Source organism: Vigna umbellata, chromosome 9 (genome assembly GCF_029865625.1).
Source record: "Vigna umbellata cultivar VRB3 chromosome 9, Vumbellata_1.0, whole genome shotgun sequence".
Classification (NCBI taxonomy): Eukaryota; Viridiplantae; Streptophyta; class Magnoliopsida; order Fabales; family Fabaceae; genus Vigna; species Vigna umbellata.
Window position 1 is genome coordinate 18,011,386 of NC_142173.1, and position 15,531 is coordinate 18,026,916.

At 35.1% G+C, this 15,531-nt stretch overlaps 1 protein-coding gene across 1 annotated transcript; it reads right to left on the bottom strand.

The window, feature by feature from the left end:
• Positions 1-447: 447 nt before the first annotated feature.
• Positions 448-13,623, bottom strand: LOC124822931 (protein FAR1-RELATED SEQUENCE 3-like). The gene is made up of 6 exons (XM_047295037.2): positions 13,274-13,623; positions 10,662-12,980; positions 10,482-10,571; positions 10,131-10,280; positions 6,793-6,909; positions 448-830 (listed from the first exon to the last, which is right to left on the bottom strand). The coding sequence occupies exons 2-6, from the start codon at positions 12,900-12,902 to the stop codon at positions 786-788; spliced, it is 2,643 nt and encodes an 880-aa protein (XP_047150993.1). The 5' UTR covers positions 12,903-12,980; positions 13,274-13,623; the 3' UTR covers positions 448-785.
• Positions 13,624-15,531: the final 1,908 nt, after the last annotated feature.

Below are 15,531 nucleotides of genomic sequence, written 5' to 3' on the forward strand. Positions count from 1 at the left end.
TACCTCTTTTACAAGACAATTAATAACACCTCTAACACAATTATTTTTATCATTTTCTTTTTTATAAAATATTGCATACTAAAAACATTGCTATGAACTCTAACTCGGGACACTTAAAAAAGTTTAATAATAATCATAATTACATACAAAATCGTATATTAAAGAAAAACAACAAAAAGGAAGCACCAAATCAAAATTCATACAAACTAAATACAATAAAACTCCAATAAATCAACTAAAAAAATCTTAAACTCAAGCAAGTTATATCTAATACAAAAAATGTCTAGAATAATACTTAAAGGATGATCATTAAACCAAATGAACTTTTTAGTCCAATCAGATCGTAATCTTTTTCTACATTTTTAGGAAAAATGTAGATACCAGTATTTGTTAAATTTGTAAAAGTTCTTGATCAGATGCGAAACAGATATTTGATTTGGTCTGGAATGGAACAAAATCAAGTTAACTCCACTAGAATTCCTCCAGAAACCGTTCTCATTTTTACCCTATATAGACACTATTTTACTATGACAAACCCATTTTCATTCGTTATTAGTGGGTTACTTAGCGGAGTATTTATTTAACTGCTTTGCATAAAACTAAGCTGCTACTTACGATATGATACATGTACAACAATAAGTTACTACAGACTTGTAAAACACTATAAAGTTAGCAAACTTGAAATACAACAGATACACTGCATTTTCTAAGCCTTTTTGCGTTGAGTGGTCATCACGCTTCCGAGAAGATATGTTGCCACATCCATGAAAAGAAAATTTGATGCTTTACTTCTTATGCTTCTTGGATAGAGGTTCTAACTGTGCATCGTCCTGTCAAAATGTTGCATCGAAACGAATATTAATGTTTTAAAAAGAAGGGCACTATCCAGTAATAAAACAGGTTTTTGGATAAAAGTAAACTGTGCCCCAACATAATGAATTTAAACCAATATTTTTTATAATAAATTACAAGACATATTCGAAACATACTGAACGCTTATAACAACTAGAATCATACTGACTGAACTGGTTTATTTGGAAATAGGAATGCTACCTCTGCCGAACTAGCTTTTCTACAGCCCTATTCGGTGGGTGTCATGATCTATCAATATGTGCCAAGGTCTACGAAAATTTCATTTAAGATTAATAACAGAGAAAATATATTTTAGAGAGCCTAAAATGTTAGGACCCTTAATTTCTGTAGAGAAAGTGCAAGCCCGGTGGAGGGGTGAGAATTTAGAAATTCAGAAAGTGGAAGACAGGTGTGAACAGCTGAGTGGACCGATCGGTTTTTGACTGTAGTATATAAGGGAAAATTTTAAAATCTGGTGTCACTCTCTGCATGCAACTCATCTTTCTAAAATTCTGAAACCTTCTTTTCTCCTACTTCTCTCTAGATTCTCTCTAAAATTATCCTCCTTTCTCTACAAATTCTCACGTTCTCCGTCATCTGATCATCAATCAGATTTTGTCTGAGATTGGCTGGTGGCAAGAGTTCTCTTTTCAACGATCAAGTGGTGGTTTGAGCTGCTAGGTCTTTCTTATTCTGAGAAAGTCTAGTTTCTGGCACATGCAAGCCAAGTTCTGTTTGCATGTGTTTATCTTCTTCTTTTAAAATTCTGATCACATTTCTGGTCTTGTGGTTGGTCTGTTTTTCCTCAACCAGTGAATCTTAGGTTTTGAGACTTTTGGTGGTGAGCAAGTTCTTCACTGTGAGCGTTGCGTTCTGTTACGAAGTACGGGAAGCTATTTAATTTAATTGTTTGAGTGATGATTATGTGTTTGTGAAATTGAATGATTTGATGATTTGGTTATGTTGTATGAAATGTTGTGTTTATGAGTTGGTGATCCTGAATAATTCTGCAGAATTATGCAGAAAAGCTGAGTCTTCGGTCTTGACCACTCGGTCATGGTCAGTCAATAATTCATCAATAGAGTTAGATTTTTTTAGTCTTACCCGTGTATGGCCGCTCGGTCTTAGGTGAGTGATTGGCATCCTAGTAGTTTATGATTCTGTAACAATGACCAGTCTTATCAGGTTGGGTAGTATCTTGTTAGCGATCGTTCTTATACTAGTGTTAGACCTCGTACTCGTATTAGGCTTAAATGCATTCGGTTATAATTGGATAGTAGTTCCTGTACATAGTTCGGTCATATTGTTGTAACGCTCGGTTTCTTAAAAGTGTTAGATCTTATAAATAGTATTTAGAATCAACCTTAAGTGTTCGGATCAAACTGTTAGAGGTCGTCTTAGGTTATAGCGCTCGTTTCGTGTTAGTATTTTAATTAGCTTTAGTATTCGGCCATTTCCTCAACCTTACCTAGTATGGACCGTTCGGTCCTATTCTTTAGATAGTGAAATACCGTTCGGTCTTACACTAAGAGTTCAGTTTGATTTATAAGTATTCAGTCTAAGTTTAAGTGTTCAGTTTTCTTCTATGAATGAATATTTGATATTTTCACTGTGACTCTGATTATTTGAGATAATAGTATTGATATAATGTGTATGGGAAATTTTATGGATATTCCAATAAGGTATATGTTTCATGTAAAGTGGAAGAGAATTCCAAGGAGGAATGTCTCGGTGTAATGGGTATTGATGTGGTAAAGTATGAATACGGACAGTGAAATTCACGGAGTTTATCCTGATATTCTGATAATTACCAATTCTCAAGTAGAGATGGGTAATGCATTGTGTGAGAATGGTAGGAGGTCCTAGCCCATAGATTCTTGGGTGAGTTATAACGGACTGACCTTGGGTGGCAGCTGATGGTTTTCCAGTTACTACACCACCCGGGTGCAAGAACGGCCTCAAGCTACGTATTCATACGATCCGGATGGTCGAGTAAGATATAAGGTCTATACATGAGTATTACGATCGGTCTTAACTATATAAACGTTTAATTTATATATGTTTTCTTGTGCTTGGTTTTAATATGATGTAGCGATCACTTTTGCATTGTTTGAATTTGTAGAAACTGTATGTATGAATAGTAAATTAAATTACATTAGCTTACCCTTATTTTCTGTTTGTCCATGTTTCCGTTCGGTTTTTCTCTTGCGATGATCACCTTTTGGGTGTGAGCAGAAGGGGAAGAGTGTACGTTGGAACAGGAATTGGGCAGCGAGGATCCTGCGGTGTAGTTTATGATCGTTCGGTCATAGTATTGTGTATAGTTTTGGGTGAACCGTTCGGTCACCGTTATAACTCTATATTAACCGATCGGTTATGTTCTTAGTTTTGTAATCGTTCAAGTAGTGTTTTGTAAAGTTTTAAATTTTATGGTTTTGTAATAACTGTAAGATTAACTTTATTTTTCTGTAACTGTTCTATCATATTATTAAATGATGACACCTGTATATAGTTTTATGCTATATTTTTTAGATGTTACATAAAACACCTCTCTAATGATCTCATTTTTAATGATAGAAATCTAATACAATGAGAAAATGAATGATCCAAAGGTTGTACTAGAAATCTAGGTACAAAATAAGGTACAACTCATAGGTACAATAGGTAGTAATTTCCAACACAGTTACTTTCTACCTAGATTTAATACTTATTCTAACATTTTTTCTCAAGCTAGAACATACAAATTGTATGTATGTATTGGAATAGATAAACTCAATCCAAGATCTTCTTAAGGACTTGGGTAATAGATATGCAAGTTGATCTTCTTCGAACAACAATTTTTTCCAAATAAGACAATCCATTTCTGTGTTGAGTTCTCTCATAGAATACCAAATTGAAACCAATTTGAAGAGCATCTTAGTTATCACATCTTCATGGTCTGATCTCACAAAAGCTAAGTTCTTCAAGGAGTTGTTTCACCCATACATACAAGTAAGATACATCATTGCCCTATATTCAGTTTCAACAATTGATCGAGTCACTACATTAAGTTTATTACTTTTCCAACAAATAACGTTTCCTTGAAGAGAAAACATAATATCCAGTAGTAGAATGTCTGTCATTGGAACCTACCTAATCAGCATCACAATGACTCGAGATTTGGATGTTTCCTTTATCTTCATATAGCATTCCTTGTCCTAAAGCTTTTTGGAGGTAAATATGAATGCCTGCATGAACTAATTAACAACAACTACAAAAGATAGATTAGGTCTAGTAATATTAAGATAAAAAATAGTTTTCCAACTAGTCTCCTATAATTTTTTAGGTTAGAGAACGATTCACCTTCTATCATTGGTCCATGAGACTATCTACTAGCCTATAGTCAATTATACTTGTCTCTTTTAGGATGTCTAGAGCATACATCCTTTGAAAGATTACAATGCCTTTTGATTGAGCTAGTTCAATCCCAAGAAGTATTTGAGGCTCTTAAGATCTTGGTTTCAAAAATGTTTACACAAGTAGTCCTTCAGTTGAGATATTCTAGCAACATCATTTCCTTTGATTCTCCATGGATTGTGAAAGGCAAGTTGTTCATAAACTAGGATTCACATATGACCAAGCTATTACAGTTCAGCCTCAAATATTCTTAGTATTCTTCATTAGAGAATTTGGGGTCAACAACTTCAGCTTTAGGGACATTGAATGTATTGTTAGAAAAGTCGTGCAAAGAGAAATAGTTCTCTTCAATGTGACCTATTCTCTTACAAGTATGTGCATTGAGGACATCCCTGACCACCACATCTTCCTCTAGCATTTTGTCCTTTTCCACATGTGGAAACCATGACAAAAGACTTCACATGTTCTTAAATATTCTTGCTTTCAAGTGTTGGAGTTGTGTGGTCAAGCTTTCCATGGAAGGCACTTGGTAACCTGTTGAAAGTTGATCTCTAACATGTTTGAAGTTTTGATGTGGGGCACCAAGGATCATCACCATGTAGAATTTGTCTAGTTTCTTCTTGATTGTCCAATGGCTCAACTTCCAATAACAACTTTAATTCTTCAACCACAATTTGAGTTTTGCTCATGAAAGACACCGTATCATAATTCTTTTTTTTGAGAGGCAAGCCTCATAAAGGCCTTGGTTATAGTTTACAAAATTATTTTGAGCCTTTTTTCCAGAAAGAGTTGTAAGTCTTAAAAGATCTAAGAATACCCAATAATTTGGGTTGCAAAGACTACCATAGTAAGTCACGAAGTTGAAAATCAATTTGCTTCTGTTAAGAAGTGGACTTTAAGCCTAACTCAACCCCACAAAACCAGTTTGTAAGGAGAGGTTTGCACCCACTTATATACTTTAAATTGGCCTTATTTCTAGTTGATGGGAGACTTCGAACACATCCTCCTCATGCCGAAGTATATACATCTCGAACGTGAGACTAGACATTAATGGGTGGTCTGATAATGGCCCGATAGCAGGTGGAACAATATGCCCAACAAATAACAAATATCACTAAGAAAGACTCTAACCATAGCTCTGATACCATGTTAAGAAGTGGACTTTAAGCCTTACTCAAATCCACAAAATCGGCTTGTAAGGTGAGGTTTGCATCCACTTATATACTTTAAATTGGCCTTATCTCTAGTCGATGTGAGACTTCTAATAACTTCCATTGTTCAGCTTGCTCAAAAGGCACTTTACTTTCATCTTGTTCAAGGTGATCATGGTTAGCTTGGCCAAGGAACCACATTTAACCCGAGGCAAACCAAAAGAGATAATTTTTCCCAATTAGTTTCTTAGAGGTAATGGTAGGAGTTCCGGAGAAGGAGACAATAGGTCTAGAAGACATTTTAGTTGGAGTCTAAAGAAACCAACACGTACAACAAACAAACCAATAAGAACAACAAAAAAGAAAACCCTAGGTTTAACAAGAAAACCCTAAAAAACCCTTTAACCAAGGACAGCCAAGGACCAAATCGGCAAGGAAGAGCTCAAACGACCAGCTCTAATACCAACTTAAAATAAGAGAAAAAATATATTTGAGAGGGCTAGAAAAAGCTCTCCTATGATCTCATATTTACAATGATAGAAATCTGATACAATAAGATGAAAGATTGAAAGGCTGAACTAGAAACTTAGGTATAAAACTAGGTACAATAGGTAATAATTCCCAACACAACTATTTTCTAACCAGATTTAATACTTATTCTAACAAGTACAAACCAATTTGAATATTAAGTAATAACTATAAGATTGCCTTGATAATGCTACAAATACTAGCTTCTGTTACGTCTCTTAGGAATAAGAGACCTAGCACACACAGAGGGTGACGTCCCTGTCCACACCTTACTAACAAAGAACAAAAGAAGAAGACAAAACTGTTTTATTAAATCTGACAAAGATGTTCTAAGACTTCCAAGGACAAACTTCCCTTCATAGGATGTATGATCCTGCCTTACAAAGAATACAACTCGAAAACTCCCCTCTCTCACAAACCCTTCTCTCCTCCTATATACACAATCTCCTAGCCCCAACAACCCAAAGACTCACAACCAACTCAGACAGCTATTTGTCTGTTTCCCCATCAGATATGCACATCGATTATGCAGCTTTATATAGATGGTTGATGTACTGGGTTTCATTGCTCTAAAACACTAAATAAATGCTTAAATTAAAAATAGCACACCCGGATGAACCATTTCTATTCTCTTTTTAATAAATTATAAATATTCTTTTCTTCTATCTTATAAAAGGATTTCACATTATGAAGTTTCTCAATTACTATGGATAGGTGCAAATTTTACATTGAATGGGATGCTTGACAGACAACTAATTATTATGCATGGCAGAACATAGAAGTAAAGAAAAAACACCTCAGATAAATTATAAAAGTTTTACATCATACGCATCCTATATACAGATTACAGGAATAGAATACTTACGGCATGAGAAAGCTGCTCACGGATATAGGCCATTGATCGTAGCATAGCACCCAATGTATCCCGGGACACCTGAAACTTTACTTCTGACTCACCAGAGGTTGTCTCAGTATCTTGAAGCTGAAACATTTTCAAGAATTTCATCAAAAAATGGAAAAGCTGGTCAAAGTAAAGAGACAAAGAATCAAAGGAAACATTTTTAGTAAGTGGGATTATGTAAGGATTTCTCTTTATCACACTAAAGAGAAACGGTATATAATTAATGAGATAGAGAAATGCTTCAGAATTCAAGAGACCTTTTTCCAAACAAGGAATCATGAACTGTACAGTTCGTTCAATTTAGTAAGATAGAATACAACTACCAAATAGATAAATAATAGCTCGCGGCGTTTTCTCAGACCGTACTTGAAATAGCAGTACTTGTAGCGTTCTTACATCTATTTCCATTTTATCCTTAAACTATTTATTAAATCTCTCTTCAAATATTTTCTATACAAGGTATGCTTTTATCATCCACATTTTTTTGTTCTCTTCTTTATAAGAATGCTTTTTATTCCATTAACATATTCACAGTGATGGATAATAATTATCTTTTTGTTATTTTAATATTACAATACTTATTCTAACTATTATACTATTTAAACGGTTTATTTTATTATTTTGACACTAGATCAAATTATTGATTGTGATATCAATAAGATAATAGTCTTTTGTTACATTTTCTAACCACTATAACGAAACTATTGATGATGTTTAGCTTAAAGTATGAAATTTTACTTTACTTGAAAAATTTATTTTAAAATACACCCTAAGATGAATAAATAGTACAATATCTATAACAGTTCAAAATAGAAATTGGTTTTGATAACTGTTTATCATATACAATTAATAACATATATGCATCTATTGTGCGATCTGTACTATTTGTATAAATTTACCATCACTGTTATCTTTGTTAAACAATCCTTTTGTTTCCGCATTATGCAATTAATTATCTACAATGATTGCTTTAGTTTATTTTTTAATTTTATAATTATATGTTTTAATCTTATTTGTTGATTTCTATTATCACGGTTAAAATGTAATGTATTTTCTAGTGGGCTTTTTAGGAGCCTTCTATTTTTCCTTTTTATGTTGATCTATTATCCCTTATAAATAGGGTAGTATGTGTATTAGGGTTAAGTGAATAGTAATAATAAAAATTGTAGTTTCTCTCCCAACTCTTTAAATTGGTATCCAGAGCCGGCCTCTGCTGCCCGTTGCCGCTGTTTCTACCCTCAAATCAATTTTTCTCTCTTCTGTTTAGCCTTAGAATGACTTCTGGTTTTGGAACACCTTCTCTATCTGCTACCCCTACCATTACTTCTGCAAAACTCAATTGGAAAAACTATTTATCTTGGTCTTCTTCCGTGGAGTTATGGTTTCTTGGTCAAGGATACCATGATCATCTTGAACAAGATATTTCCACTGTACCCGATGAAGAGAAATCTCAATGGCAAAAGCTTGATTTTCATTTATGCACTGTCCTATGGCAATATGTCAAACAAGAGGTCTTAGAAATTTTGAGACCTTACAAAACGTGCTCCTCCTTTTGGAAAAGAGAACAGGATATCGTTGCTAATGATGTGCAACATCACTTTGATGCAACTCAAAGAGTGACTTCCCTCAAACAAGCCAATCATGATATGGTCGCTCACATAGGAAAGGTTTATGCTACCATAGAGGAATTAAAGAATTTTTGTGGTTGATTCTTTAGAAGGCATAAACAAGAAGCTTAATAAGTTTTACATGGTCTTAATTCTAAGAAGTCTACACTCAGATTTTGATCATGTTCGTGATCAAATGTTAGCTGGTGATCAAGTCCCATCAATGCACAACCTAGTTACTCGACTTCTTCGGGTACCTTCATTAGTTAAAGACGAAAAATCAATTGATGATATTGAAACATCAACTATGGTAGCACCACAAGGAAGAGGAGGAGGAGGCAGAAGCGGGGAGGACGTGGTGGTCATAGTATGCATCCTCAATGCGCACATATTGTAAGAAAATAGGCCATACTCGAGAAAAATGTTATGCCTTACATGGATATCCAGACAAAGCTCCTCATGTTTCTAAATCTGATGATCTAGAATCCAAAATTCCAAATGAAGAGTACAAAGAATTTTTGAGGTACAAGTCTGGAAAATCTTCTAATCCTGGCCAATCCTCATCCATGTCCAATATGTCAATTGTCTGCATATCTCAATCTGTGGAAGGTCACAGTCCATGGATCCTTGACTCAGGTGCCTTAGATCATATCTCTGGTAACATTCCTTCATTTTCTTCCATGTCCTCTCTAAAAATCCCTCATTTCATTACAGTTGCCAATGGATCCTGTTGAATATAGTGAAAAACTATATTTGGATTAATCTCCCTTGTGTTAAATACACACATAGGGTTCTCTATTTATAATAGAAGAAATATAGGCTAAGCCCAAAATACAAATGAGAAATAATAACAAACTAACTAAAAGATAAAAGATATAATATATCTAACACTCCCCCTCAAGCGGGAGCATACAAATTGTATGAACTAAGCTTGGAATAGATGAACTCAGTGTTGAACTAGATGATTTGTCTTCAAGAGTGTGAGGCAAACATAGATGGACTAACAGCAGCTTGTGAAACTTCAACTTCAAAAGTGAATGAAGGAGAGCAGTGGTGGACAATGACAAGCTGCAAGGACTGATTCCCAATCAATGATGAATGAGTGACGGGATCAACAGTGGTAGCTGAAAGCTAAGAGCTACAAAACAGCAGGGACTACACTAAATCCTCATGTGATAGGATATAATGGGTGAGGGATAGACGGAAACATATTAGGAATTAGTTGTTAGTTGGTTAGGGGGGCCTTCATAAGAAGACATGGAGGTCTTGTGTCGGGGAGCTTTTGATATTAGTTGTATAGACAAGAGATTGTTCCTGTGGAGGGAGAGTGCTCCCTTGAGAGTTGGATGTTGTACATTTGTATTCTTGTTCATCAAAGTAATAAACAGACTTTTTGTCCAATATTTTGTGTGCGTGTGTGCTGAGTGCAAGAGAGATTGATTTCTGTACTAAAGAAATCTATCACCAAGGCTTCCTTAAATACAGTTAACAAGCTTTGTTCAGTTGCCAAATATTGAAATTTAAAGCATTAAATAATCTTCTACAATAACAAAATCAATTACAATTATCAATAGCTACTTAAATTCTAACCTTATAAATCATAAATCCATACGTGTACATCTTTCTTTAGTAACTTGTCATGAAGAATATTGTTGAGAAAATTTATCATAACCTTAGAAAATAAAGTGAAAATACCTTGAGATTTATTACTGCAACCTTATTAGCTGGTGTTGAGAGCTGTTCACTGATGTAAGCCATAGACTTCAACATTGGTTCCAAAGTAACTCTAGAAAGATGAAACTTAACCTCAGATTCTGTGGATGGAACCCTGCTATAGTCTTGCAACTGCAATATGATGCGTGAAATATCAATGGACTAACACTAATTACCAAAAGAATTGAGAAAAGTAAAGCACTTCACAGACTGAACACTACATAAGATATTTATACCGATGCTAATCAAAGATTGACAGCCAAACCAAATTTGGTCTTAAACTAAACAAAGTAAAATACAATGTCTTTTCCCGTTTGCGGTTAATGAGAATACCTTAAGATTGATAACAGCTACTTTATTCCCAGGAGTTGAGTTTTTGTTCTCCATTATCCATGTCATTGATTTTAGGCATGGAAGAACTACCTACATGAAAGAACCCAAGGACCACAACAATGTAATGGATTTCTATTCTTTTAACAAGAGAAACAAAAACAGATTTATACTTTCAGTTACCATGTTTTCAGATAGGCCATCATCACGATGAAGAGAGACTGGGGCCATCCGTGGCAAGTTTAGATCAGCAACTGATTGAACAGGACCACCAGCATCATTAAGATTAAACCTCCTCGTTATCTCATCTTGCCGCGGCCATAAAAGAGGAGTTGTATCTGAAGTTGGAGTGGGAGTTTTCCTGTCATCATATGCAATCCCACCGGCCTGATTGTTAGGAGGAGATACTTTGGCAACACTTCTTTTCACATTAGCAACCTTCTTTCCACCTTCTCTAATACCACTTATTGCAGCATTATATGTTTCCACAGTTACTGCCCCTTCCTCAGCGTACCTGATGGCTTCCTTGCATAGATTGCTATATCTTGCTGTCAAAGATTCCTGTGCATGTAACTCACCGATATGTTCATCCAATCCAGGACTGTTTTTTGCATTTCTTGTCCAACGTTTCAAGATGTAATGGGGTGGTAACGTAAGTACATTTGTCACGGTGAAAACTGTTAAAATATGTCTGCAAAGAATGCCTGAATACTCAAACATTTGGCAACTACAATTAGCTTTCAACTCAGAATGGTTTAATGAGACCGTGTATGCCTTCTGGTCATCCTCAAATTTTGCAACTCTAAATGTGCTATTTGGTCCATCTCCTTCAATTCTATTCGCAGTATAAACAAAAGTTTCAACAAGTTCATCTTGAAACTTTGAAAATATTTTTCTTGTATAAAGATTAGCAACCTGTTTCTCCATTGGTGAAGGTGTCTTCAAAACTGGTGTTGTGCAAACTGTCTCAAAATCTGCTTCTATTTCCTTCTCAATCCAGCTCTCTAAAGCTCTTTCATACTGCCTGAAGAACAATGGCAATGTTGTCTGTTGGTTGACATAACCATCAAAAAAAGAACTATCAAAACCTTGAGTAGGAGATAATGCTGCAAAAAACGAATTGCGAAAGAATGCTGGAACCCATTGAGCACGAGCATTATACAATGACTGGAGCCAATCATTTCTTCTGAGTTCATATTTTTCGATGATACAACTCCAAAATGACTCAAACTCATCAATGGTTTCTGTCATGTTAATACAATTATAAAGTTCAACCTGAAAATTTGGATGCACAAGACATACATGAGCCAACTTTTCTTGACCTTCTTTCAAGATATGCCACTTGCTAATACAGTGGCGGGTTTGTGGGAGAACTTGAGAAACTGCAGTTTGCAAGGCTCTATCTTGATCAGTAGTTATAGAGACAGGCTGACAATCATTCATTGCCGTCAGAAATGTCTTCAACAGCCATAAATAAGATGCCTCAGAATCATCCAAAAGGAGCGCACAACCAAACAAAACCATTTGACCATGATGATTTACCCCAGTGAAAGGAGCAAATGGCACTCTATATTGATTTACTTTGTAAGTTGTGTCAAGATGAACTGTGTCACCGTAATAACTGTATGCTGTCCTTGATCTTGCATCTGCCCAAAAGACATTAGACATTCGATTGTCTTCATCAAGTTGTATAGCATAGAAGAAACCAGGATTCTCAGCCTGCATCTTCTTGAAGTACTCCAGCAGATTATGAGCGTCCCTCCCCAATGTCCGGTTTTGCAAAGAAGGCCTAACAGTATAATTCATCAATGAGGAATTTTTAACTGGGTGACTTCGTTCAGCAGCAGTGGTATGAATATTCTTCATCCCACGAGTATTCTGATTCGAAACACGATTCCCATCCATAGATACATACATAACACCACTAGGAACAAGACCCACTCCTTGATAAGTTTCCGGCATTGTCCTTCCAACACTAGAAAAATGCTTACTTGGGTGATTATTGTGTGACTTACTGGAACTGAACAGGGAATGAGTATGCTCCTTCACTAATTTTGTTACCACCCATTTATTTTGACTCTTTAGCTCGATCCTAATCATTGCATTGCAACTTTCATTTAGTCCTTTTCTTAAACCTTCCCTACCACATACAAACTCCCTATAATTTTCCCCATCAATTTTAGAGTGACCATATGGGCCAACTTTAGAGCTAAAACCCATGTGTCTAGCATATTCATTATAAAATGCCTTAGCAACATCTACAGTGTCGAATTCCATACCCACATATGGTTCAGAAATCCGGTCCTCCGCATGAGTTCCATACTTTTCAGTATTATTAACTTCACTGTCACTTGGTTCTGCATCCCCGTTATCTGCCTTTGACTGATGACCACTTCCTTCCGCATTTATCACTTGAACATCCATTTCAAACAGTTAATACCACTATCTTACTGTGCCTATTTCATGGGTAAATATCCTGACCATGGACTGATTGCTTTAATCCTATCATATAGAAAGTAGGTGCCATCTAAGTTGCATGTGTCCAAGGAAATAAAGTTTTTTAAGAAAATATTGCTTCAGAGAATTAAAAAGTGATCACCTAAGACTGCGCAAAACTTCAGTATGTAAACATCATAACGATTTTCTGAGCACATATGTTAAAAGTATTGTATATTCTCAATAACAAAACAGAGTTAAGCAAAGAGAATGAATTACTCAGGTACCACAAAGGTAATTTTGTACAAACCATACAACTTTGCGCAAATTGATATGGAAATTGAGAAACCCAAACTTACAGCAAAGACTGTAAATTATTAGGAGCTGACGACAAATTGATTGTCAAATCTCCCAATTTTGGGGTTGAAGAAGAATCAGAAACGCTGATTGGTGGAAACCTTTTTCCCTTCCGAGAGGTGGCGGAAACACACATGAATAGTGAGGTTCGAAGAGAAATGACCGCTTTTCGACGGTGGGTAGGGTTTCTCCGTCACCGGGAATTGCAGAGGACGAGAGGGGCGAAAGAGAGAGGAAGGAGAGAGAGTGAGTGCGTGTCACACGGATTCGATGAGACATAAGTACACACGCGTGATGTGAGCCGTTCGATTGTAATCGTACGGTCATGTTTGATTCAGACCGAACTGTTTTCCTTTTTATCAAAGTGGGATCTGAGCTCAACTTGTGCTGTATGCGGTTGGATTTGCCAAGTGCATTATCTATGTCAGTGGGCTACTTACGCTTTGCATCATCACGCTTCTTCTATCCTTTTTTTAAAATTGATTTATATTTATTTATTTTTCTTTTTCCAAGAAGAACTAACAAATCCCTAACTATTTAGTTAAAAATTAAAAAGTGAATATTGATTAGTAATAATCAGGAAATTAATCGAATGAAAAGTGAGTGATTTGGTTTAATAGAAAGATAATAAATTTATGTAGGAAATTTATTGAGATATAGGATTGATTTAATGGAATTAATGAATGTTAAATAATTGTATTTAGTATAATGTCAAAATTACTTAGTGTATCCTTTAAAATATAAAGATCTTTTGTTTGAAAAATTAATTGAAAAAGTGAAAATAATTTTTTTCCTAAAATTGCTATTGCATTTATTTATTTCTTACATTTACAACTAAAAAAATAAGGAAAACAAAATATTATATAAGGGTATATTAGTGATTTCAAAAGAATCCCCATAAATCTACCACTTTTTCTTCATTTTACACTTTTTTTTTCAAAACTTTTCTTATAAATTTTTGGGTTAAATATGTTTTTAGTCTCTCAACTATCAAGCGATTTTAGTTTTAGTCTCTTTCAAACTTTGGTATATTTTGATCCTTGTCCTTAAGAAAACTATAATTTTTCGTCCTCCAAAATTAACACCGTTAAAATTAGGCTGAATTGGGTAACCGTGTGTCACGCTGTACACTTAGAAACTCTCTCTCTCTCCACAATCACCGCCACCTCCACTTCCTTTTATCTTCCATTGCCAACGACGTTAGGAAGATCAAGTTATTTTCTCCCTCCCTCCCTCATCAAACCTCCTCTCTCCTCCTCCCATAGAAAAAGTGCGTTACGCCGATGTCTCTCCTTCTCCGCGTCTTCTTCCTCACAAACTCTTGGCTCTGCCATCTCTTCCCCTTCCTCTAAGCCCCAAACCCTAGTTTGCAGCTTCGTGCACCGCTCCAACCTCTTCCCTTCGTCCATGCACAATTACTATGGCAATAATTTGCTTCTGAAATGGTAGAATGAGTCGTCTGTAATCTTACAATTTGGAGCAGAAGAACTTTTTAAGGAAGAAATAAATTATGAAGAAAGCAAGAAACAACTCTTAAAATTGTGCATATTACCATGAAACCCTTTTTTTAGTCGTTCCTTCTCCCATTGAGATTCAAACAACATGTGAGATATATGAATAAAATGCAATGTTCCCCCTGTCATTATGCATGTATTAATCTCAAATCACATATTCAAAATGCAGTACAATTAGAGTATATATTAGAGCATGTAATATCATATTGCAACATTGTATCAGAGCTCATGTATAGCATTATTAACATAGCATAGTTGATACAATTTCAATCATCAGACACAGTTTAATCTCTTATCATCTCAAAACATAGATATAGTGGATAAGCATAGAGATATAAGCAGAATAAACATTCAATTAGAATATAAAACAAGGTTTAAAAATAACAGATATTCCAAGTTTGGAAACTTCAACCAATGTCGAAACTCAATCGATTTGATTACAGTCATAATTGATGTCTTACTGTAACACTTTGTTGATTTCTCAGATTCACACAATCAGCAAGCAATGTTCCTGCAAAACCTTTCATGGCCTTTCCAGATCAAGAATTTTAAAATCAACGTATTACAGGAAATATCACATGTAATGTATGAGTGTGCAAAGATATGAATGTAATAGTAAAATGTAACACATTGCATACACTCATAGTGTAATCGACTTCCAATCTGATTAATTCATCATTCGCAACAAGTTATCCACACACAGATTGAAAAACAAAAAATCTTATTTCATTGATTATCAATCCATA

Excerpts from the sequence above, each read along its gene's own strand:
- LOC124822931 (XM_047295037.2), bottom strand. The coding sequence starts at position 12,902 with ATGGATGTTCAAGTGATAAATGCGGAAGGAAGTGGTCATCAGTCAAAG. Across the intron at positions 6,910-10,130 it reads TTGCAGTAATAAATCTCAAG|CTTCAAGATACTGAGACAAC; the intron begins GTATTTTCACTT and ends AAAATGTTTCAG. Across the intron at positions 831-6,792 it reads GTGAGCAGCTTTCTCATGCC|GACGATGCACAGTTAGAACC; the intron begins GTAAGTATTCTA and ends ACATTTTGACAG.